At 45.0% G+C, this 26729-nt stretch overlaps 1 protein-coding gene across 6 annotated transcripts in view; it reads right to left on the bottom strand.

Annotated features, from left to right (window-relative positions):
* The window catches only part of Dgki (diacylglycerol kinase iota), a 455950-nt gene that overhangs the window by 189939 nt on the left and 239282 nt on the right, over nucleotides 1–26729 (bottom strand). For all 6 annotated transcript variants that reach the window (XM_085683757.2, XM_085683755.2, XM_085683753.2 and 3 more), the window contains 4 exons: nucleotides 26434–26494; nucleotides 12829–12942; nucleotides 10925–11062; nucleotides 7766–7844 (listed from right to left, as the gene is read on the bottom strand). In XM_085683757.2, the coding sequence (XP_085539883.1) occupies nucleotides 7766–7844; nucleotides 10925–11062; nucleotides 12829–12942; nucleotides 26434–26494 (392 nt within the window). The remainder of the gene's footprint in view (nucleotides 1–7765; nucleotides 7845–10924; nucleotides 11063–12828; nucleotides 12943–26433; nucleotides 26495–26729) is intronic.

The raw sequence follows: 26729 nt of genomic DNA on the forward strand, positions 1-26729 counted from the left end.
CTTAAACACAGCACCAAGGCACGGTATGTGCCTTCAGACTGGCGACCTTTAAACTCTGCTTTTGTCTGGGACTGGTCTTGCAGTCTTAGCTGTCAGTCTATTTTAAGCATTTATTTCAGCCCAGCTGTTACCTTCCGTGTCTCAAGCGGGTCTGGGGAAGACATATTAGGGTATTTAACATCATTTATTCCTCCCTTCTAAGTTTTGGGTCTGCTCCTCTTCCCGTTTTATCTGTTTGTAGCCCTGCATACAGTGCATCTACAACAAGAGAATCTTCAAAATAGCAGAAGTGTAAGAAGTATAATTCCCATTGTGTCCATGGTACTTTCTGCATCCAGACATACAGTGCTGGGTATAGAAACATGTATATACCATATCCAAATGTCCAGCCAGCAAAAGCACATATTTTTAAAAAACCTTTAGAGTTGCGAAGGGTCTCAAAGATGAGTTAGCTTTCAATAAAATTTTCGACATGCTTCTTTCTCTACAGGCTTGAAGACAGCCCATATCTGTCCTTAAGTGGCGAAGAGCTATTATGTTTTCTTGGCACTGACCTCCACCTAAGATCACCACACTCGTCAGAAGGTTTAGTAATTCCATTCAATGAAAGGGTTCATATGGAAAGCACATTGGTTCACCTCTTCGAGCATCCATTTATATCCAATTATTATAGTCCAAAGATCAACATTCTGATATCCCGAACATGCAAATTTGTAAAGGTATTGAGCCACAATTAATTCATGAAAAACTTCCTAGGTTATAAACAGACACCTCTCTAAAACATCACATGTAAACAGAATCACAAAACCATTTCAGTATAGACTCCCACCACGGATTTCAAGGAGAGTGGGGATGGGTTTACAGGAGGGTTTGGAAGAGGGAAAGAAAAAGGGGGAAATATTGTAATTGTTGTAATGGTCTATCCTGTCCCTTTAAGAGATAAGCCCCACCCACCCACTCCCTCCACTTCCGCTCAGGCAAAATGATCTTCCTTCCTTCCAGCCTGCCTGCATGCAGCCCTTTCTTTCTCTCTCTCTCTCTCTCTCAATCTCCTTTCCCCTTCCTTTCCATAAGCCACTTAATAAACTATATCCAAACCCTCTCTCTGCCTATCTGTCTCTCAACGTCCGTGGCTCCTCGTGGGACCTGCTACCCCGCCAACCTGCCCAGGTCTCTTATCTGCTGCCTCCCACTATCCTGGGACCCACAGGGGCCTCAGGTGGTGGGTCCCTGCTGTCCCTCATGACCCACTGCACCCCTCGGGGAACTGTACTTCAGCATTTTATCTAAAGCATTACAATTGTATCATAAATTCAAACAGAAAAAAGTGCTATTGTTCAACAGTGCTTTAAAAAAAGACATTGAGTTTCTTTAGACAGTATTTCAGAAAACTTACAAGCTTTAGAAATATTTATGCATTTGTTTATTTATTTTTATGTGTATATGTGTACACTTGTGTGAGTTCGTGTGTGGCATGTGTGAGCACTTGCCCACAGAGGTAAAAAGACGCCACCAGATTCCCCTGGAACTGTCGTTTTAGGTGACTGAGAGCTGCCCGATATAGCCGCTAGAGAGCAAACCCAGGTCTGCAAAGAGAGAAATTAGAGCTCTTAACCACCAAGCCACCATCTCTCCAGCCCCCAGTAGCTTGTTGCCATTGCTTTGTTCTATTTTGTTTTTAAATTCTGTGTGTGTGCGGAATAAGAGATAAGCAGCTGAGCATGGGGACGTGTGCCTTTAATTCCAGCCTCAGGGGGCAGAGGCAAGCTGAGCTCTGTGAGTTCAAGGCCAGCCTGGTCTGTGGACTGAGTTCCAGGACAGCCAGGGCTACACAGAGAGGAAACCCTGTCTCAAGAAACAAAACAAAACAAAAAGAGACAAGCAATCATATAGTTTTAATTTTGTCATCAAAATATGAAATAAGTAGTTGAAAATGTCAGTACATTCATTATTTACATTTCATAAATAAAACAATGTAATCTTACTAAGAACGATCCTAAAGAAGCCTTAGAATCTAGAGTTATTAAACATAAAGGTACTTAGTCTTCCTTCACTTTTCACTACTTAAAAGTGGACAAGGATTTGGTTAAAACCAGCTATGTCTACGTCAAATTGGATTCAACTAATCTTGACTCTACCCTGCCTTTGATGACGTACTGCGAGAGAGGTTCATCTGAAGGCGGAGTGACGAGAGCCCAGAAGCAGGTGCACAGGGGAAATCACCCCGAACGCACAGAACTGGACCACTGCGTTTACGTTATCTACACGAACATTCTCCCACTCTGGTACTCAGCAAGCAAGGCTCCACACACTAGAGGTTTCAGCTTGCAGCCATTCCGCATATCTAAGCACACATATATAGATTTCGTTTGCCTATCCATTTCCCATACCTCCTCTGCTCTAGTTACCAGTTCTTGACCAGCTCATCAACAAATGCAGCTTGCTGGAGGCACATTAGGAAGGCGTTTGCAAGGATTAGTATTTCAGCACATTTGCAAAATATTAGCTACAAGCCACCCCACATAACTCAGGCATCTTGCATACTTTTTCCATTGGATACTCACTCATTTTTAATGGATTTTACATTTTTATGTTTTTATTATTAGTTATAGATAAAATGGGATTCGTTATGACACGTTCATAAATGTGTATAATACGCTTTGATCATACCCCTCCTCCATTACCATGTTTCCCTCCCACTCAAGCTTCCTCTTCCCACCTAATCCCTCTTCCTGTATGACTTTTTTTTCTTAAAGGTATATGTGTGTGTGTGGGCGTGAAAGAGAGAGAGAGAGAGAGAGAGAGAACTTGAGTGTGTTAGTGTGTCTCACAGGATCACGGTGAGAACTTGTTCACCCTGAACACCTTAGCAGTGGTCACACCAGTGAAGAAAATGTCTCCCCTCCCCCCATCAACCACTAACTGCCTCGTGGATGCAGATGGGCTCAGGCTTGGGCTGATCCTGCATAGGAAATCACAGCTGCTAGGCAACCAAGAATGCAGAGACCATTCCTGCCCAGAAGATGCAGTCCCCAACACTGCACTTATTCCTCTGACTCTCGAGTCTTTTCTACTTCACTATTGCAGAAATCCAAACCAAAATGCAGAATCTATGCAGAGATACAGGACCACTTTTAATTCAATTTTTATATACTAAAAGAAAAAAACTCCTTCTTTTCAATATCAACTCTCATTAAGGACATGTTAAAAGTGCCCTTTACTCTCTAAAATATTACCAATATCATCTTTCAAGCACTGTAGAAAAGTTATTCATTGTACATTCACTTTTCACCTGACTCATGCTGAGGACAAGCAGATGTATTCCTCTGTGCTTTTCCTTCTTGCCTGATATGATTTTTACCATCATTAATTCTTACCTATTATCACATTTCTCTTTTATCCTTCATACAAACTACCCTTATCCTTTCTGGAAACATCTTTCACCTCTGCCAACAATCCTGGCACATTGTTTACTCTTTGCACAACTCATCTATACATTCCTTCTATTGATACTTCCTATTTTGTAATCAATGGGCCTTATCCTCCAATGGAACATTCTGGTACTGTCGTAACCACTTACTGTTACCATTGAACTGTGAGCTGGCAATAAATAAATAAACAAGAGGGGAAGGCAGGTCTGAAAATGAAAGGTAAGACATGGTTGGAAGTGTCCTGATCTGTACCTGAGATCACTGTTACCCCACCTTTAGGTATGAGCTGATTTTTTTTATTATTATTTTAAAGAAGATGTCATCCCAGGCAGCTAGGGTTGAGATTGGTTGAATCTAATCAGATCACATAGACACTCATTGTGTTTTAAGCAGCGCTGCCTGTGTAGTGGTGTAATGACCACATGTTACAGGTGGGCACCGAAACAGTGAGTGAATTTCACATAGAAAGTCAAGATGGGAGGTTTGAGGCAGCGAGGACAAGCTGCCGAGCTTTGGTGCCTCAAGGAGTGGAAAACAGTGAGTCTTGGCACCGCCTTTGGCAAGGAGGACATTTAGCAAACCACCGCACATAGCAGCCTCTTAGGAAATACAGTTGCTGTGATTGAATCATGGAAGTCATAGCCTTTGAGTCCCACTGCCCACATACCTCTGCAGATTTGGTGCAAGTAGCAAATCCTAAACTGATTTCAATGTTGCCCCCTCTAGAGTCATATGTGTATTTCCTGACCTTGGGCCCAAGGTTCCGCTCCTCTGAATCATAATCTCAACAAGACAGTAATACAGAAGTAGTTGATCTCTAGCTGAAAGCTTGATGTGTCTAATATCGATGTCCAATGAGTGACAATCTCATTCACACGGCTGGTCAAATGAGACCCGAGTTCGTCACTCACAGCTATAATCACTGTTAACATGCCTAAACATTAATGTACTGGAATGTTTTCTATGTACCCCTGGAGCACTGTGATAGCACAGTACCAATGAAAGGATGGGGCAGTTCTCCAAGTGAAAGTGACATGACCAATCCCATTACATCTCCAAATCCTCACCCAAACACTTTGCTTTCTGGTGCACAAACAGCAGGAGTTCATCCAAGATGCTCTGGCCACTTTGGGAAGAATCAGCACTCTATTTCCAACCGAGTGAGGTACAGTCTCATCCATACAGAGACTCCGATTGTTACATTTACCCCCTCTACCCACAAAGTCAAACAAAATACTAAGACGTCCCCAACTCCCTGCCTGACTTTCAACCGATAACTCTGAAACCATCTACACGGCAACGATTCTAATGAACTGTCCCCAAATTAATGTGACTTTAATTGTCCTTTCTAAAAGAAGTGCTACATAAGTAGCTATGTTAACTGTCCATTTGATGGGAAGTTTCCCATCTATGCCAAAACTTTTCTCTACGGTTACATTTTAAAAATTCTGCCTTCGCGCAAATGATATCCATTATCCGTTACAAGTAGATGGGTTGGCAGAATTCCTATTTAGAGTTACATATTTTCGTGACATCGTTTGATCCATTTTTTTTTCTTCACAATGGCTCTCATGAGACTTTGAGTCACCCTTAAGGTATTTTGCAGCAAATTATACAACTTTTTTCTTGAAGCCTCAAATTGCAAGGGAGTGGAGCTCTCAACATCTCCGACTCTAGCTGAGGAGCTATTGGAAGCTAAGAAAGGGAAAGGAAATCTTCTTTCGAGTTATGCCCCAGAAAAAGTTGTCTGCGCGTCCATGGATGGCCCCACACTCATGTGTGTGCGGGTGAGACCCATCAGACTCAGTTGGTGGGGGAGAGGAGACCTGGAGAGGAAAGGAGCATTGGGGGACATGTTATGGGCATGGGTGGTCCAGGAGACGAGAGAGGCAAGAGTGTGGGGTGTATATGATTAATATAGACATATCTATAAAACTGGTTGTCAAAGAATAAATAAAACTATTAAAAATTAAAATAAAATGCTAAGCCCTAGCAATAAACTTCCAAGGCTAATGTCTGGAATCTGGCATCTGGTTTTCTTTCCCAAAATTCTTTTGCAAACCTCATTCCTTTGTACTGTGCTATCTCTCTGCCTTCTCCTCATCCTGATGCATACAAATTTCATCTTAATACAAAGGTGTATGTCATTAGAGCAATCTTCACAATTATTAGGCTCGAAATCATGTTCTCTCGAATAAGCGTACGTGGGGCCACTGATTCAATTAGGCCTTTTTTCAAGACAGGACACCTGGTTTTGGAAATTCCTGTATTTGTGATATTGAGTCACTTTACGGGTATTGTAAAGAAACTCAGAAATCTTATTGCTAAGAAGTCCACACACATAAACTCTTAAAGATAAGAAAATAAGGAAAAAATATGCTAGGAACTAAAACTGCTTCTTGTTTACCGGCCAAGTGAATGCTCTTGAAGCACAGGAAGAAAAATGTGTCACAAACAGAGGCCCTACGCAGGCTGCTTGACTAACTCTTCCCCGTGACTAGGCTGTGGCAAGGATGTGCCAGCTTAGGGTATTTCCGATTTGGAGCATTTAAAGCTCTTTTATTATCCATCTATTCTGCCTGTGGTTTTCTAGCTTTTCAGAGAGGAAGCGTGGACAACAGTTCCTTCTTCATCCGGTACTGCTGTCCTTCCTTAATGCAGAATTCAACTGCACAGACACTTTCTCCTCACAGCCTTCGTTGAAGCCCAAAGAACCAGACTTGATGGACCTAGTTATGGTTTTCCATGTTTGTGCTTCAGCTGTAGTTCGAATTTTAATAATCTGAACCCTAGTGCTTCACTGTGGAGGTCTAGTGTGTAAGAATTAGATTATTCTTTGCCTGACTACCACAATCTGAAGTTTGGGATTCTGGTTTTCAGTACTTTCTGTGTTTCAAGTTTGGGGTTTTGAAACCACTTAAGCCCTGCAGAGCCTCCGGAAATGAAGGAAACGATTCCTCACTAATAACTTTGCCTTTCATCTCCGAAGTTTCAGACCTTACATAACTACGTCTCAGTTACATCTAAACATAATCACCGGGAACTAGGTACTGACCCAGTAATAGATCAAGGACAAGGGCAGAGGTATAGAGTATACACTAATAGATAGAGTGCAGGCAATGAAGAGATGGAGGGATGGAAGGAGGGAAGGAGGGAGGGAGGGAGGGAGGGAGGGAGGGAGGGAGGGAGGGAGGGAGGGAAAGAGATGGAGTGGAGAAAGAGATCATTACCACCCTATATCCTAAATTTTCTCAGTTCTGAATGGCTAAAAAAAATTCAGATGAAATATTTTATTATTTCATCCTTTTCTCATGTGTATTTGAATTTATTTTTTCTTTGATATATAATACTGCTTTAGCTTTTAAAATATTTTTATCCTTTGAAAATTCCATATGTGTATACAATGTATCATGAACATACCCGCCTTCACTTTCCCCACTTTGACGCTCCCTAGGCCCTCCCAGCACAACTTCTCCCAATCTTATGTGTGATCCACTGAGTCCAGTTAGTGATTAGTGCTGCACATGGATGTGGGACTTTCCACTGAGTCTTGACCAGTCTACCAGGGACCACAACCCCAAAGAAAGTATTCTCCTTTCCCTAGCACCCATCAGCTTCCAGTTCATCTTACTTTCAAAACTTGTCCTCCCAGAGTCTTGGTCCCACATCTTCTCATCCCGGAAGTTACGACAGCCTCCTTCTCACTTGTCCCACCCAGTGAAGGTCTCAGAACCTTCCTAGCTACCTCACCCCCATTGTATCCCTTCCTCTCAAACTGAGAGACTTGCAGTCCCTTGTGTCAACACGGCTGTTCCTTACCTTTTCATCTTTCCTATCATATTTTAAAGGCTCTGGTTAGAGAGTATTAAACTTTAATATCTGGTGGCTCATGAAGCTGAGTGCATCCTAATTAGTAAAGAAATCATTATCTAAGAATTTTATTTCCTTTCAGAGTTTCTATTCAAAGCTGGGGAGGTACCTTAGCAGCAGGGATCTTGCCTTCCATGTGCAAAGCTCTGGTTCTGATCCTCAGAACACAGTATATGAGTCAAACTTAAACACTCACATCCCATGACTTGGAAAGGACCTCTGTCCCTGCCCTTGAGTTTATAGACCGCCAGATCTGTGACCTCTGTCCCTGCCCTTGAGTTTGTAGACCACCAGATCTGTAGTCTCTATTTATAGCTAGTTCCCATCTGCTTCAGCTCCCAGGGTCATCATGAAGGGGAACAAGAGGAGAACATAAGCATGCAGGTGACACGCAGGCAAAGGGGAACATGAGAACGTGGACGGAAACTTTCTCCCAGGGAGATGGAAACCGGGCTGGTCCTCACCTCGTGACTCGTGGAACTCCAGGGTGACGTGAGCATCAAATCCGAGGCTGAAGTAATTATTGAAGACATTCAGGGGAAGCTGCAAGGATAGACAAATGTGACGTTGACATTGTTCACAGCCAACTAGAAGACACCAAGCTAGGCCCGACACCAGACCCTATCTCTGGGGCAGCCTGTGGGACACAGGTCAGTCACATCTCACCAGAGAGCGTGCTTATGGACAAGACACAGAGGCTCTTGAGCTAACTCGTTAATGAAAGCTCAAATCAAGAAATCTCACAAGTCATAAACCATAAAGGAAATAAGAGGCACGCACACAAAGTACTAAGCAAGAGAGATCCCTGTGCATGGTGCAATTAGCTGGGGGTTTGTCCATTTGCAACAATGAGGTGCAAAGAGAGATTGATTCCACGAATTTAGAAAGTGGACTCAATTGCTAGATCCATTCTAATTTCCCTAATCAGTGGATGTGCCTTTTTCAAGAGTTTTATATTCAATGCATAAATACTGCAGCCTGAAATAAACAATTGACACATAGTCTATTATGAAAGGGTTTTTTGCTTTATTTTCACAAACCTCAATATAAGAAACAAAGCAGTGAAAGCCATTTGATTTGTATCAGCCATTGCTGACGGAAAGAAAAACAACAGCCATATATATGTCATATATATGTGTGTGTGTATGTATGTATGTATATATATATATACATATATACACGAAATATATAAAGATATAATCCAGATTCCCACTTGGTTAAACCTGTAACTTTAATATGACAACCATTCAACCATACAGAGAACACATAATTCTTTTTCTCCTTTCAGTCCCTGGCTTTTCTTGTGAGCCAGTAAGAAAGAACACCATGAAGCCTGAGAGCCCTGACTGAAATTGCAAACATGATGTCATCTAAAAGCTTCAGTTCAATATGAGAACATCCAGAATAGCACACAGAAAGTGCAAGAAAGGAAAGGTTAATTCCCCACATTTCTTCCCATGGTTCAAAATGCAGGATAAATGCAAAATTTAAAGAGACAACATCCCTAGATAATTGTCAGCTTTATGTCCCAAACCAAATTGCACCCTTTTGCTATTAAAAATATGTGTTGAAACCTTGGAAGTTTCAAAGTCATTTGTTAGAGTGTGTACATACTTCTTACTTATCATGAAGAGTTCCTGGTAAGCTGCAGGGAAAACATTAACCCATTAAAAGCGGGCAGAAGAGGACAGCCTTGATGTCTGTCTCGGATGAAGAGAAAGGGGGACCCTGCATTGAAGACCCTAAGACTAGGCCTTGATGTGTCAGGAGCTGTATCAGCCCTTAGTTTTAGAATTGGTTTCAACAGACTACAGAGCAGAGGAACTCAAGCTACACAGAGATGCCAAAAGCACGTCTAACCCTTCTGGCTTCATATTTGAGAAAGTCCAGTCCCTGTACTTAAACAAAACCCCAGCCCCTATAAGGACAGCATGGTGACCATGCCAAAAGCACAAAAACATTCTACCATTTATATTACTTTGGCTACAATTCTAACCCATGTCTTAGCAGCAACTGATAGCTAAGGAAAACATCTGGTCACAATTCCCTAAGCAATATCCCAATTTAAGTTTGTTTTTAAGGTATTCACATTTTCCAGGAAAATGTGCCCCAATTTTCTACATATCCCCAAACTCCATTCCCAAAGCCCTTTAATTATCTGGATTGACGTTCTCTGGCTGCATCAAGAAGACTTTCCATTTCTCAAGTGTTTTGGAAAAGAGTTAAATTGTAGGCCCCGCCACTCCACATTTAGCAGAAGGGCCTGAAATTTTCCACTTCCATAGAAGGTCCCCCTCCTTCTACTTCGGTGGTTTTCTATCCAATCTCAATTGAGTCAAATACATAGTTAAAGGAATCACATATGCTTATGTTTAAACAACGTTCAGTTGGGAACTCAGTTTCAAGGGAACAATCCTGATGTCTAATAGAAGATTTATTAGCTTCAAGGGTGGAATTTAGATGAAAAAAAAACAAAGGAGATGAGGAGAGATGGTTAAGCCAAAGACAACACTTGTGTATCTAACATCATCATCTGGGACGCGGTGGACAATAACCGTGGGCTCAGTGGATGGATCCAAACTAGCAAGGATGCTACTTGAGGTGCAGTTGCGGGGGCCTCATCCTTGCATTAACTTACTCCATGTCTCTGAAGAGAGACATAATTTTCATCGTAACAAGTGTGCCAGGAGACTCTTAAGTCTACAAAATGGCAGGCGCAGTATTACGGACAAAAAGCAAGGATTTACTTGGGGGATATGTCTATGCAGTGACAAACCAAGTTACTCAGAGATCCAGGTGAGAAATTACACTCAAGTGCTGAAGCGTTATTTACAGCTACACGTTATTTACAGCAATGGCCTTTGTTTGGGTTAGGTCGTTTTTTTGGTTTTTTGGGGTTTTTTTTTTTTTTTACCATAAAAGCTCACTCACCAAAAGGAAACACCAAGACAGACTACTTATTTAGGCCATCTCAAGCCCCAAGCAGATTGGCTACAGAGAGAGCTGTTTGTTATCAGGCCAGCAAGGTCTAAGGTTTTCCTCCTCCTGGTAGGTCATGTGCTTAGGAACATACATGTATTCCATCTCCTTGTAAGCTGTATGCATCTAGCTCAAGAGATTAACAAATGTTTACATGTTTCCCTAGTGTGGAGCTGAGAGAGAGGACAGGTCCCTGAGCTCTGGACAAAGGATAACATCTGAATCCTGAAGGGTCTGTCGAGAGGGATCAGGCAGGGAGGTGGTGACAGTATACCCGAAGCCTCAAGAGCCAGAATCCCGATGCTATCCTGTTATCTTCTGGAAGGCAGGAGCCCATGAATGTGTCTTAAAGAATGTGTGTCTTATTGTGTTCCATCAGTGGAAGAAGAATCAATCAATCAGTCTTCTCTCTCTCTCAGTTTACTACTATTTCTATTAATTTGTATGCATAGATGTGTGTCCACATTCATGCAAGCGTCTACAGAGGTCAGAAGAGGATGCCAGATCCCCTAGAGCTAGAGTCCCAGGCAACTGTGAGCCACCAAAGCCAAGAGCTGGGAACTGAACTCCAGCCCTCTGCGGGAGCAGTGAGCTCTGTCCACTGCCGAGCCGCCACTCTGGCCCCCAAGGGAAGAACTTCTAACCTTACACACGCCATCTTCAAGTTCTTCTGGTGGCAAGTCCGGGTTTCTCTCCACATGGAGGTTCCAGCGGTCCAGCTGTACAATAGTTCCATCTTCTACCTGGCACAAGATCTTAGAAACAGGCTCATCGGTGTAGCCCTGAGGACAGAATCAGAGCACAGACTCTTGCTGTCTGGATCAGAGAGCCACAATCAATGCCATACCAAAGCAATTCGGAGTCAGTCATATTCCTGCTGGTTTTAAAACGCAAAGGCTGGAAGAGTGAGCTGTTTCACCCATTTAGGTATGTTAAGGAGAACACTTAAAAGAAGGTCAAATGCAGGAACTAGCTTTGCCTGATCTAAGCGAAGGCACCAAGAACCAGCGGGCATGTGCTGGACAGCTGCTTTGACTCGAGTAAACAGCAAGATTTCCACGCTGGAGAAATTGGAGGCCATACACAAGTGTGTGTGGGAAAGAGAGTGAGCTTGAAGGAAGACAGAAGGTCCTATCTCATTCACCAATCCCTGATCTCGTGTTGGGATGCCACCACCTGCGGCCTGAGGCAAGTCAGCCCAGCAGCAGGGCTGATGAGAGAGCTGCTCTCCTGGAGAGCTGTTAGGGACCGTGTGGTGAGTCAAGGTCGCTGGATTTGGATAGGAGAAATTGACACAAGTAATGGGCTAGTTGTTTCATGTAAGAGTCTTTGTTTTTGTATCAGCTACGTAAAAAGAAAAAGAAGTAAAGCAAAACAGAACAACAAAAAATACTTTGCTAGGTTAATTCTGCTACAGGGTCAGCTCAGTGTCGGCCATGGATCTGAACATCACTGCCCTACAAAACGGAGGCCAGGCAATGAATGGCCTAAGAAGGGCGTCTTAGGAAGTTGGCAAGCAAACATGTTAGTGTCTTTTAAAAATATTTTAAGCTAGGCAGCAGTGGCGCATGCCTTTAATCCCAGCACTCGGGAGGCAGGGGCAGGCAGATCTCTGTGAGTTCGAGACCAGGCTGGTCTACAGAACTAGTACCAGGACAGGCTCCAAAGCTACACAGAGAAATCCTATCTCAAAAAACCAAAACAGAAAAGGAAAAAAAAATATCCTCCCACTATTTCCTACATGTATATATTGTATTTTGGTCTTACTCCCCCCCCCCCCACCCCACCGCCCTGCTATTCTCCTTTCACTCCCTCCGACCTCTTCCTCTTCCCAAGTCCCTTTCTAATTTTCATGTCTTTTTCCTAATGGTCCACCGAGTTTAATTAGAGCTTCTTGGATGTGGGGTCATTAGCTGGAGTATGAGCTATTTACCAGGGACTACATCACTGAAGAAAAATGACTACCCCCAGCAGCTTTTAATGCTAATAGCTCCTGGGCTGGGTATGTTAGTAGCTTCTTAAATATTAGTACAGTAAGGTAAATATGTACAAAGAATATTCAGTTAGTGACAGGGGGTGGGGGGATGGTCTTCCCTCACAACTTCCAGAGAATGAGTCAGCACAGGAAGAACAACAGGACATACTGGAATCCTCAAAGCTACGATAACCATGATCAGAAAATCAGAAAATTCAAAAGCAGTAGTGCCTGTCTCAAATAATAGGTCTGGAGTCCAAACCAGATTTGCAGTTACGGCCAGGGCTAAGGGTTAGGATGACGACAAATCTGCAAGATGGTTTCCCATGAACACTTGAGGCCAGCCCAACAACCACCCGAGCTGTGTACTAAGGATGTGTTTGATTCATATAAGGCTCCCGCCTTCCATTCAGTTTAAACTGAAGAAGCTACAAACCAACAGGCAACTTGAGCCCCATGTCTCACTTGTTCCTGGGTGACAGCAGCAACCTACTGCTTCTAGCAGTGAGCACAGAGTGGTCTGGGGGTACGGTTTGCTCCTCCAGAGTAGGAGCAGCCACCTCCAGTTCTTACCCCTCCCCAGTTGAGCGTCCGAGCCAGGTCATTCCCAGTCCCCAGTGGAAGCACCCCCACAGGAGGCTGTGGGCTCAGCTGCAGCTCATCCAGGATGGAGAGGATCCAGCCCACCTGCAGACACATGGGGGACCAGAAGAGAGAAAAGAAAGACAATAAGTCACCAAGAAAGAACCTACAAGAGGAGGCTGGAAAGGTCAGGATTCTTAAACCGCATATTTAATCCAGCCGTCAGGGAGCAGAAAGTCAGCTTACTTCAAGTGGTTTCAAAATGGTCAACCCTTTAATAGGAAAAAGACCGCTTTACGCACGCTCTATTATATAAGCAAATTGGGACCCATTCATCTGCATGTTTATCTAGATATGCACTTTAAAGTGTAGGAGAATTTAAGGCTATTTAGAGGGGTAGTATAACGGAGCACCAGAGAGGATATAAACCTCAGAATCAGACTAAATGTTAGACCTGGCTCAGACAGGCCGCAGAACCTTGATTTTAAATTGCATAACTTCACAGAGACTTATTCATCTGATTTTCAAAATGAGATAATGATCCCCACCTCACGGGATCATTTACAGCGTAAACGGCAATGCATGTACAGACCAGAGCCTGGTCTACGGCCCGTGTGGGCACGGACTAGATGACAGCCCTCCACAGCATCGTTTAAGAAACTCATAGTGTTTTCTTCACTGTTCCTATAGTCTCTTTAATGTTTCACTCTGAAAACATAATCATGCATGGACGTATCATCTAATATAAATTTAGGCAGAAAGTACATACTTGCAGACTAGGATCACGTGTTCCACTTAACTTTTGTTCTAGGAGAAATCATGCTTTGAATATAGCTGTATTACAATTTAGACAAACAGCTCCAAGCCCAAGAGTAGCAAAAAGAAACCTACAAATCTTCATGACATCACACAGACCCATGTTCCGTAGGTGCCCCTAAGAAGCTTCAGCTATGGCTCTCACAGCGCAACTACACTCACAGAGAGATGACTTCAAAAGTGACGGCTCCAGTTACCCCATTGCATACTAACCAATTTTATCTTGAATTTAGGGGGAAAAAGTCTTGCTATAAACTACATAATTCTTGGCCTACTCTTCAATGATAGATGAACTTTATTATCTCACTGGTTCATTCAAGAGTTCAGCAAAATAGTGACACATTGTTATTCTACACGTACATGAGTGTCACGATTGTTTTCAAAAACAACATGCTAGCAGTGCATTTAATGAGCACCACCAACTACATGCACAACAGAGCACAGCAACTGAAATAAAGAGATTAACGAGGAGAGCTGTGCTAGATCAAAGAAAATGGCTGCCCTCAGCGTTCACATTAATAAAAGATGGTACACCGATTACAATCTCCATGCCATCCTCGAGCAAAATTATTTAACAAATTACATTATTAAACTTCAAAATGTCAGGATGAAGTCATTCATAGTGTTAACATAACAAGACTCTGTAAGATAGTTTAATTTTAGTTTCCACTTTATAAGAGAGTTGAATGGGGAAGTGCCATTAGTGTTGCGTCATTCATACATTAGAACTGCCATTCATAATTAGGTAAGATTGATAACACCAGGCAGTGAGGCGAGTCTCTTCACTACTGCAGAGTGGTAAGTTTCCACAAAGAGATGAGCATAACTGAGCGAGCATGCTGGCACATGCCTACAGAGCCAAACTCCTCAGGGGGCTGAGGGAGAAAGATGGCAAACGAGGCTAGCCTAGGCAATGTATGAGACGCCATCTCAAGACAAAAGAAAATAAGGAAGTGTCTGGAATATTGATCAATGGTAAATCGCCTGCTAGGCATGCCCAAAGCCCTGGGTTCAGTTCCTAGCACCACAAAAATGAATAAACAAATCGATAATACTAAACTCAGTTCTAGAAATGGCCTGTGTTAGAGGCAGCAATGTGTGATTTTTGGCATCTCTGGAACTAGAGAAAGCTCAGAAACAAATGACTCAAAGCCAGGTGTGGTAGCACTTTTCTGTAGTCCCATCTATCCAGGAGCCTAAAGCAGGGAGGATTGCTCGGGTTTAGGAGTTCAAAACCAGCCTGGGTGACAGACTGAGAGTAACTCCTACCTCAGAAAAAGAAAAACGGGGGGAAAAAACAGAGGATCAAAAATGATAAATCAAATCCATATAACCTACAGATTTTTCCCTAGACCCAGAAAGACCTTGTGATTTTTCCACAGCAAATTCAGAGGCTTTGTGAGAGGACCTACAACTCCATCTGAAACCCTTTCTCCTCCAAGGCATCCCAGGATGCAAGCCTTGCTATCCGCCATAGGAGCCAGAGGCATGCTTGCTTTCAAGAACAGCACACTAAATGTAATACATTAAAAATACAGCCCCTTGTAAGTGTCATAAGTCACTTCTGGATCATCCTTCAGTTGTGACCTGGGTTTCTTTAGCTCTTCTTGCACACATAGTCCCAGTAAGTGTTTCAGATGCTAAGTCAGGTCTCACGGCAGTGGTAGATGTCATTCGGGTACCACCGGAAGGACACTAGACACAACGAGGGCTTAAAGTTCTTGTAAACTTCAGGAAGCAAGTGGAAGGTCACCAAAGAGGGGACAAGCACCCAGGCTGCTCAAGGCATGCACACACACACAGCACTGAGAAAAAAAACCAGCTCTGTATATATGCAATAGAACTCAGAAGATAATTCAACAACCAATCCAGAGAAGAAAATGGGAGCTTCCCTAAAACTTCTCTCGGAGATAGTCACTCACTCTCTTTTCTGGCTCAGATTTAAGGAAGAAATTGGGTCTTATTTTAGGAAGCCTATGTCTCTGTTTCCTCTGGGAAGATAGTTATATTACTTTACCCTTGAAACATCCAGTTTTCCTATAAACACAGCAGTGACAGAGGAAAGCGGTGGGAACGACTTATCTTCTTGGTCCATCCATAAAACACAAAGTATCACAGGTGAGGTAGAGGCTTAGAGCAGCCTGCCTCCAGATCTTAGAAGGACTGGAGGACTCCAGTTTGCTCTCAGTCTAATAAAAAGGAATGAACACACCCCCCGCTGGTAGGAGGCTGAACTGGCCCCAGTGTCCGCCCTCTAGACAGAAAGGAAGGTTGGGACCAATTGAAGATGACTGTGGCCTGTTATATCCGGAAGAAACTGAGAAAGGCTCTGACTGGCAAACAGGCCAACCACCCAGTCACCCAGGACTGTCTTTCCAGCATGGGAGCCTTCGCTACCTATAGCAAACACAGCTCAAGTCTGATAACTCTCAAACTGCTCTGTAAGGAAAAGAAGCAGAGATAGGAGGTGAAAAGCCAACAACTGCCTCTGAACACGAGCCTACAAAGGAAAATTCTAAATCACTGGAAGACTCAACTGAAAGGGATGAGAAAGTAAGAGGATTAGCCACAAACCGCAAAGTTCCAAACGACTTTGAGAAGCGTCCCGTGACTTCCCGTGATGAGTGTACCGTTGCCAATCAAACCTTCTTAGGCTTAGCTGCTGTCTGTTTTCTCAGAGTTTCCCAAGAGCACTGCTTGATCTGCGCTCAGCTCCACACAGAGCCCTGGGGGCTTGAGGATTTTGTATCCTCGTCTCCAAAGGACTGAGCCTAATTCTTCAGACGCGCACACAAAGACTTTTTTACTTTACAAACTGGATGTGCGTGTATTATGTATGGGCGTGTACCTGTTTGTGCCTGTGCGTATGTGTGTGTTCACGTGCGTGTGTACATGCACCTGGGTGTATGTGTGCATGTGTGTATTTCAACCACCTTATTTCGTGGATCAAGTCATTTTCCTTGACTCCGAGCGGGCCACCTTGCATTTCATTGCTATTGTCCTCATCAAATGACATCATATGCCTTTGACAACACTTTCAGTGTCTTGTTATTCTCACGGGCGCCCATGGTCACACAGATGGCCCTCTGGCTGAGGTGAAGCAGCATCTACCCTTGGAGCAGTCCCACATGGTTTTGGTTTATTCCCCTCCCTCCCTTTTCAAGAAGTATACTGTTACTACTCATCATCCAGTTGCCCAGAAGGCAGCCCAGCATCGGGGCAGAGGGCACGGGAACCGGAGAGGGACACTGACATTGCCACCGAGCTCCGGTGGGCACTGGAATAGACACGTCACTCAGCACACGCCTTCCTCGTCTGTAAAACAGAGAGCAACTGTGCCTGCCCTTTACTGTCGCTTCTCTATCGAGCATGGAGACTGCGCTCTGAGCAGGCCTGACAGGCAGGAAACGCAGCCTACCATTAGCGGCTACACCCAGCAGCGCTTGTCGTCCCGGCCGCCCACTGCAGCAGTGAAGGTCGCTTCCTAGAAGCACAAGGAAGAGGAAATCTCCCCTCTACTCTTCTTGAAGGAAGTTGAGCCCTACACTTGACCACCGGACGCCTCACCTTCGTCTGCCTTTAAACCACAAAGTCTGTCTTTTGCAGACTACAAATAACACCAGAAGCCAAGCTTCCCTGTAACAGGAAGAGGCCGTTGAGAAGAGATGGACACAGATACGTCACCGCAGATGGAGAAATGAAGGATCACGGGTAACACCCTATGTGTTTGTCCTTATGACAACAAAACAAAATTACATAAAAGATCTTCAGGTCCCAGAGATGGTTTTTTGGGGGGATGGGACAGGGTCTGCTCCCCTGGTTGTAATCAGAGGTCATCTGTTGCCATGACCCCCGAAATAAGACGATAAGCTTTCACCTAGGCTCTCCGTGTTATTGAGCTTTCATGTTCCCCAAATTATCTGCGCCGGCCCGCTAGCACTTCTCCAACCCATTGTCTAATTCAGGGCAACAGACAGCGCTTAGTATACTTTCCCCAAGCCGGTGGAGAAAGTTATCCGGACTGAGCCAAAGCATCTCCAGCTTGCAGAGTTCCGCCCTCCCTTCACCGGGGCCAGCAGGATTGGCAGATTGAGAACACCAGGCCCTCCCGCCTCGCCTCTCGCCTGAGCAGGCACAGCACTGCAAGAGCAGCTGGCCAATGCTGCCACCACCTGCCTGTGCTCCGCTCTCGCTGTCCCAGAAGGGCACCAAGGAATATCTGCCTTCCGCGGCGCGCTGACATCAGATGGGACGGAGGGGTGCGGGTGACGGTGACCTGGCACTTTCCTCTAATAGAACAGGCACACACTGGCTGTCTTGTATGCAGCAGAAAAGAGTGAAGGACGCAGGTATTGGGAGACCAAGGGAGAAGGACAGCGACCTTCCTCTGCTCTCAAAGAAAAGTAAGGCACAGTATTGGACTCTGACAGGTACACAGTAAGCCTTAGCCCTCTGTCTCTAGACTCTAGATCCTGGGGGTTCTGTACCAGGGATTTAAAACACTGGACTAAGGTATTCATGTCTTCACTGCAGGCACATGCTTTCTTCTTGCCACCATGCAGCTACTCATGCAACAGTTACCAAGCATAAGGGGTTATGCATAGTCTAGAGAGGACTTGAGGTGTACACAAGAACGCATGTAGTTTCCACACAAACGTGACATCATTCAACATCAAGGTTTGTACATCAGCCAGTATCCACAAGGGGTCTTAAAACCAACCGCCCATAGATGGCAAGGGAGAGTGAAACTATCATTTTTTCTTTCAACATTTTATATGCTTAACTTTTAGCATATTTTTATGGGCTTCATAAACTAAAGAAATGTGATTAAAATTAAACCAGGGGAGATAATCAAGACAAAATAAAGTTTATTCAGCCACTCCCTAATGCCGATGAAGGCATGCTGAGGACCCAAAGTGCTTTATCAGGGAGGGTGGAAGACAGAGAGCCAGAGGCCAAGGGAGGAAGGGAGGCCATCATATGGTCTTGTCTGTATAATTTCTGCCCTGTGTCCCCACCCATTCAGATATAGGGGTCACCTGCAACTCTTGACCGAAAGTAAAATAAACAAGAAGTTAAATATGAAATGAATGGCAAATGTCAATATACTTGTACTTATCTAATATGACTTCAGAGTAGGTAAAGGTGAACTAGATGGTCCTGCCCACTTCCCCCAAGTCAGGAGCTAGGAGGACAGACTTCACAGGCGATTCTATCGGAAGCCACAGTTGGGGTGCCGTTGGCAGAAGTCGCTGACTTCATGTGCTCTTCCACGAGCAAGCCAAGGAAGCAGCACAGGGCACGGGTAGTGTGTAAAGACACGAATCTACAACCTGGCCAAACAGTGATGACTTCTAGTTTCTAGGCCTTATCTCAGTCTAGGGATCAATGACAAAGCCATACTAGCTGACACACAGCGATCTGCCTAGGATGTGGACAAATCAGTTGCAAAGAGGCCACAGCTGTGCTATCTGGAGATGAAGCCACCAGCCACTGAATGGCAGAGCCACACTGGGTGTGTTGTCTATCTGCAGATTTCAAAGACACTGAAAGTAGCGCACGAAAGCGTCACAGGGCATTTATATCTTGCATGTTGGGGTACTTTCTATAAATTTCCAATGAAACATGACACAAAATTCGCCCAATTCTTTTTAATTTTCCTCTTAAAAACGCCTTCTAGAGAGAGTCAAACTGCAAATACGGTTTAACCGCAATGCCCCTGAAGAGCGGTGTTCTGAGTTACTGCACCTCTGGCTTTGAGGAACTCTAGAGATCTCAAGAGTTGGCTCTGCAGGTTGACAACATCAGAGGAACAGTGGGAAAGCTGTCTTTCCATATCTAGTTCCGAGGGCATTTGGGAAGGAGAGATCGCTCTCTCTCCCTTGCGTGCATACAGTCACAACAACCGATATCGAAGCCTAAAAACTTCTCCCGAAAATAATACAAACTTTCACGTGTTGCATAACATGTCACACACTTGCCATGGTTCATGATTAGCATGTCAGCAACAGCAGCAGCCAGAAATGTTCCATCTGTGTCTCCTGCTTCAATCTCGTCACCACTTTATAGAATTCTCACAGCATCGACAGTGATGGATGTGCTCCCTAACTGAAGGCAGCAGATCTCAAGTCAAATATGGACCCAGCGCACTGAGAATCCCACTCCACTTGCTTCAAGCTTGCAATTTTCCCTCGTGGACCCACTAGGCTGTCTCTTTCTACAAATTCTGCCTCTGTGCGAAACAAAAAGTTTCACATTGCAGAGATTGGAGCGATGGCTCAGCAAGTTAAGGACCCCGGCTTCTCTCTCTTCTGGAGGACCAGGGTTTCGTTCCCAGCGCCCATGTAGTGGCTCACAACTCTCCAGATCCCCAGGTCCAGGGGAGTCGATGCCTTGGCTTCTGCCATCACCAGGCATGAACACGGTAAACATGCGTACATGCAGGCAAAACATTCACACACATAAAAATTTGAAAAACTTCACATTCCAAACCGTCGATCCCAAATGATAAATATTTCGAAACTTCATATATCCTCACAAACACCTCATTTTAACGTGGAAAAAGCATGACGTAAAACTGAGTTTATTATAGTAGCGACATTAAGCTGTTGTTCTCACCGGTGGGACAAATCCGATGAGTCTATGAAATGCCCAGGGTACACATGCTGCTTTCATTCTAGACGTGACAATTACAAGTGGCCATGCACTCCGAGCACAAATTACTGGTGTAGTGTGAGTCAGAACAAGAACACTGAAGTTAGAAGCACAGATAAAGTCCCTATGAGGAAAAGGAGCCCAGCACGCTAAGACATACTCAGGGTTGTGAAGCGGTCATTGACCGCGATGTGAACGGCAAGAAGACGGCAGAGAAGACCACGCCACACACAGCAGAGGAAGCAGTGACGACAGCAGGGAGGTCCACAGGCGCCGGTGCTGGGGCCGAATCTCCTGTTGGCAGTTCTCACGACGTGACACAGTTCCATTCACGGCTCTGTTTTCCTCTTTGTTTGCTTTGTGTTTTTTTGTTGTTTGTTTTGTTTTGTTTTTTTCTGAACGCCCTATTGGCATTGCTTTCTTGAAGACACCATCATTTCCTGGTCTCCAACAAATGTTAACTGCTCAGTTTCCTCTTAAAGTTTATGTCTGGCTCTGACCTGAAACTCTATTTGCTGTTTGTTTTCTTGACAGAACAAACTTGTAACTTTCCTTCTTTTCTTCTATCATTTTTTTTTCAGTTTTCTTCAGGACTTTAGCTCAAGGTTCATAACTATCTCACAAGGGTTGGGGCTTGGCTCACTTCCTATCGCGTAAAGATTAAAATCCCATCCTTTAAAATACATACCTGACTGGGGAGAAAGTTCAGTACTATATGACCTAACTCTGAGTTTCATATCTGTATCTGCCTAGGAGAGAACACAGCGAAGGGGTGAGGATAGGGGGACCAGCAGGAGGTGGGTGCAGGGGAGCGGTGGATACAGGGGGATGGGTGAGTGGTGGACAGGGTGGGGTGGGATGTGAGGTGCACCAGTCAGGAAGGGTCTGCAGCTTAGGAACCCCGAGTAGGCGCTGCATGTAACTTAATAAAGAACTTGAGTCCATGTCCCCAGATATGTCCTCAAGTTCTGTCTAGCTCCCTGAGACTTAGAGGAGAAAAGGGGAGAGCGGGGAGCTGAAGTCACCGAGGAAGACAGATTCTGAGGTAAGGAAGATAACGGCGGCCAACTCACAATGAGTTTCACCTTGCATTAAACATAGCCCACGAGTTGGTGATACAACAAAGAGTATTCTGGATCTAGTACCAGAGGAGTCATCTGGATAGAATTCTTCATATAAAATGAAGTTCTAGTTTGGAACTTGGAAAATGCTCGCCCAGCCTCACTGTGGCATGCTGGGTGCGTTGATATGAAAGACGCAGACAGTAAAGACTTCGCCCTGACTTTCCTCCGTGGCTCCCTCACTCTTCCCAGGGGGAGTCACAGAAATGAGAACTCCTCCTCACTGAGGGGGTTCAAAAGCTGGAACCCCTTGCCCTAAAGCAATCGATAGAGTTTAAAAACACAACTCTAATCTTCCCCCGCCTTTCTGCCCAGGAGCCGGCCATAAAAGTTCTGATCTGCCTCATCTGACAGGAGAGCAGAAGACCCACGTGCAGAAGGGGTCATGCCCCACTCCTGGGAGGAAGGAAGGCTACAGAGTCCAAGAAGGATCTGAATAGGCATCCTTGCTGGGTGTCCCCCTCCAACCCAAGACCATTGATTGGTCTTCAGAAAATCTTAGCAGAGGAGCAGTTCATTGTTCCTACATCTTTAAGTCCTCAAACGAAAGCACCCCTTGTCAATAAAACTTGGATTAAATAAATTCGCCACAATTTTTTCTGCTTGTTTATCATATGCTCTGGACATCAGCTGTGACCCCCTTAGAGTAGAAAGAAAGGGACCACGACCTTTTTACTCTGTGCTAATATATCCCCAACAGGACTTGTAAGCACTGCAGAGTTAGCAGGCATTGTGGGAGGAAATCTATCACGAAATACAATTAGGGAAAGACAGGATGGTGTTGTCGTCTGATGGAGGAGGGTTATCTGTCTATTGTGTTATTTTCATTGGTCAATAAAGAGACTGCCTTGGCCCTTTGATAGGACAGAAAATTAGGTAGGCGGAGTAAACAGAACAGAATGCTGGGAAGAGGGCAATGAGGCAGAAGCCATGGAGCCAGCCACCAGGTCAGACATGCTGAATCTTTTCCGGTAAGCCACTACCTCATGGTGCTACCACGAGATTATTAGAAATGGGTTAATATCAAGATATGAGAGTTAGTCAGTAACTAACTCTCTAGAGATAATGGGCCAGGCAGTGTTTAAATGAATATAACTTGTGTGTTATTATTTCTGGGGCTAAGCTAGCCATGCGGGAGCTGGGCAGGATGAAAAGCAGGCCTGCCTGCAGCCCCTCACTACAGTCGTCTGCTGCTGTGAAAGACACCGGGATCAAAAGCAACTTGGGGAAGGAAAAGGTTTATTTCGCTGGTGCATCTCAATCACAGTTCATCCTTGAGAGACGCCATGACAGGAACTCAGAGAGGGCAGAAGGCAACAACCTGAAAGCAGAAACTGATGCAGAGACCAAGGTGGGGTGGAGCATCTTAGCTTGCTCCGGGGTGGGGGGCTTGCTGGCTTGTGCAGCCTTCTTTCTCCTACAACCCAGGACCACCGAGCCAGGGGTGGCACTGCCCACAGTGGGCTGGGCCTTCCCACATCAACCACTAATCAAGGCAATATCTCACAGGCTTGTCAACAGGCCTTCTAATGTAAGCATGTTCTCAATTAAGAATCCCTATTCCCAGATCCGTCTAGGTTTGTGTCAAATTGATTTAAAAAAAAAAAAAACCTAACCAGCACACGCTTAAGCACATATGTTTTCTTTTCTGCAACACGACATAAAGGACTTTACAAGCTAATAACTGTAAATCTTGAAGAAAGGCAAACACTATTTTCTCAACTAGGCTATTACACCAAACATCTTGACGAAGCAGAAGAACCACCGACGTACCCTATTCCAGTTTCATTCACTGGCATATACTATGCACTCAGCGCGGTGTCCAAGACTCCCGGCCTACGAGAGTGGATTCTGTGGCTACCTTCAAGAATAAAACATCAAAATTAGGGAGCTGGAGGGAAGACCACAGACGGTGCATAAAACATCCTTCGATTCTGAACCGTCAGACTCCACATCCAGAAGAACGGTACCCAGACGCACATTCTGCCCTGATTGGCCTTCACCTTTGCCAAGGACACAAAGGCAGAGGCCAAGGGGAGATTTGAGACACGGTAAGCAGGAGCATCCGAGCCAATTCTATACTTTCCTTGAAGATAAAGACAAACGAGGGGCTGGGATGATGGCTCAGCAGGTACAGCGCTGGCTGCACCAGCACGAGGACCCCAGCTGGAGCTCCAATTCCCATAACACGTAGGGAATGGTGGGTGGTGTATACTTTACAATCTCTGCATTGGGACATGGGGGGGAGCTTCTTGGCCGTGCGGTGCTAGAGCTCAGTCTCACTATCAGTCTCACCAGAACAGAACCAGTTGTAAGACAAAAATCCCCTCACTTCCGCTCTATGTCACCACTGTGACTCCGCTCTCTGACCTCAGGCAGTAGAAGCCAGACTCAACCTGCTGGCGGGGCATGAAAGCTAGCACAGACTTTGCCTTAGAGCCCAGTACTCAGTCTCTGACAATGGGTTCTCGTACCAGGCAAAAATCAAAGTTCCCACAACCAAGCTAGCGCTCACCAACTAACATCATCCCAGCATCTGAAACAGAACAGTACTCCAGAGGGACAGACTCAAGTCTTGGCCTGCCCCACTGCCAATCTTAGCACTGGTCTGGGATGCCCTAAGATTTCATGGGTCCCCGTGGTTGTAAGATTCAGGGGTGACCCAGCTTGTATCCATCCTGGTGGACAAGACCCAGACTCTGACCTCAGATTTGAGGCAGCAAGGCCCATTCCCAAGCCAGTGCTCAAAGATGGAGCCCTAGTCCTGCATCAGCACCACTGTGTCGACACTTACCTTGAGGCTCACTATGAAGACTCATATTTTGCTCTGCATCCTCTTTGGCTGTGGCAAAGGCCTCACGCCTGAGACTGCACCGACCTTTTTAGCTCAAGGACTTAAGTACAACCCAAACCTAAAACTGGCATTAGAAACTGTGTTAGCAATGCTACTCCAACCTTGACCAGCCTCGTGGGGAGTAAGAGTTCACTTGCTGATGACAGAGCACATTAGTTAGTTTAGCACTAAGCTTTGGAACCCAGTGCCAGCCAGGACACTGAGAAAGATTGAAAAGCTTCTACTCCCATGCCTTTGTTAGCCAAAGAGCCTCTAGATCTACCTTGATGCCAACAGTGACACACGGCCCCTGTCGATCAGACTTCCATTTGGGCCAGCATCAGTTGCAGCTGGTTCTAGTTGTGTTAGGCCAAGTCTATGTCAACCATTCACAGCTCATAGCATCACGGACCTTGGTGCTACCCCAGTTCTGTCTCGACAGACTGTGAGCTCACCATAGGAAACAGTTTTGCAGTGTGGATGACCCCTTAAGGACCTGGTGCTGGTCTCTCTGTGACGAGAGGCAAGTTTCCATGGATAAGTTTAGGCGAAGCCTAGATCTACAGAGAGGTTTGGGAGTGGATTACTCTTTCTAGGTTAGCACTTGGTTCAAACTGAACTATGTACCAGGAGGATTAGAAGAAACATGGTCTTAGACTGCCCTCTAGTGGTAGAACTGTGACAACACACTGAGGGTGAATGCAGGAACCAACTACAAAAGCAGCTGCAGGGGTGAGGAGCAGGCTAAGTGTGTCTCCAAGGACAGGCAAACACAACCCAAAGCCTGCAGCGGCAGTGCTCAGATGACGTCACAAGCCATCACCAAGAGCTGTCAGGAAGCCACGGTCTCACCTACTGTAAAAAGAAAGCACAAAGAGGTGGCCGTAGAAATTGGGATGAGCCAATTTGTAGACTGGAGATTTAAAAACAGCTGTTTGGAGGAAACTCAAGACAAGGCAGAGAGAAACAACAAAGATGAAAGAATTTTATTGTTTTACTGTTTGTGTGAGCGTCTGCGAGAAAGGCAGGGAGAGGAGCGAGAGGGCACGAGTGAACAGGTGTGCACCTTGCACGTGCCACAATGCGCGTGAAGACAGAGGCCAAATTTTGAGAGTAATGTTTCTCCTTCCAGCGTGTGGGTCCCAGGAACTGAACTTGGCGGCAAGCACCTTCATCTGCTGAGCCATCTCCTTCATTGTACCGTAAGGAAATAAAAACAAGCAAGCAAAAACCCACAGAAATCCTTTAACTGAAAATCCACAACGAAATTAAAGACTAAGTGTTAAACTAAAGATCAAAATTTTAAAAAAAGTAAGACAAGCAGTCAAAGGCAGGGTGGGGTGATCCGGGTAGACGTCTCAGTGAGACAAGCGCTTGACACACAAGCCTGGTGACTGAATTTGATCCGCAGGACCATATTCTGCTTGCATGGGGACGATCATAGCTCCTCATTTTACTATCGGTCTGTGACATCATTAGGCAGCAACGGAGCAGCTTCTGAGAGTCTTGTCTATCAACACTTTACATTTATTTATTTGCCTTTTGATTGATTGATTGATTCTACTATCCATCTGACAAAGGCTCCAGACGGAACAAGGAACTAAAGACGTCCACTGCAGGAATGCAGCCCAACTTAAAAGGGGCAGCTGCAATAAACGTTTCTCGAAAGACATCCAAATAGAGAACAGGTCTGTGGGGAAAGTTAATCAAAACCATGATGAGGGAGCATTTGACCTTATAAGAAACTGCTCTCAGAAATGACCAACAGTGACCAAGGGCTGGTGGTAGTATTCTTGTTTTTACATATGGGCTTAAAAATAAATTGGATTAATAAACCACAGTTATGAAGAGATAAATGGAAAAATGCGAGCTTGTATTTGCAAAAGAATTTAGCCTTCTGTGGAAATCTTTGACCCCAGGGATGGCAATGTCCTTACCCTGCAACAGAAGATGGGGCAGTGCAGGTGAGGGAGCAGGCTGTAGAAGGCTGAGCATGGCCCCATGACAGCTATGCCCTTCTCAACCTGAGGGGTTATGATTCTCATCAGACAGACAGGAATCCATGCAGGGGCACTGGAAAGACTTGAACTGAAGAGAGAAATCTCCCGCAGGAAATCCCATCAGGAAGATAGACAGGTGAGGGAGCGAATGGATTCTCTTTCAAGGACCTACCGTTCCATCCCCACCGCAGGCCAGAATTCGCAGATTTGGTACCTTCCTGTACAACTCCAGCCTGGAGGGAAAACGGAGGACAGAGTGAGCAAGCACATGGTTCTCTGCAGAGAGGTACCACAGGGCAAAATGAGTGGGCACTACCCACCGAGGACACGTGTGAGCTACCCATTACCACAGAACCAAGGCAAACCAACACCCACATTAGGTCAGAAGCCAGAAGCAGATGCTGGTGTTATAGGACCAGCATGGGGATGGGAACAGGAGTCCTCCGGTCTTCCCATAATTCTCCACCG

This window comes from Myodes glareolus, chromosome 25 (genome assembly GCF_982192425.1).
Source record: "Myodes glareolus chromosome 25, mMyoGla1.1, whole genome shotgun sequence".
Taxonomy (NCBI): Eukaryota; Metazoa; Chordata; class Mammalia; order Rodentia; family Cricetidae; genus Myodes; species Myodes glareolus.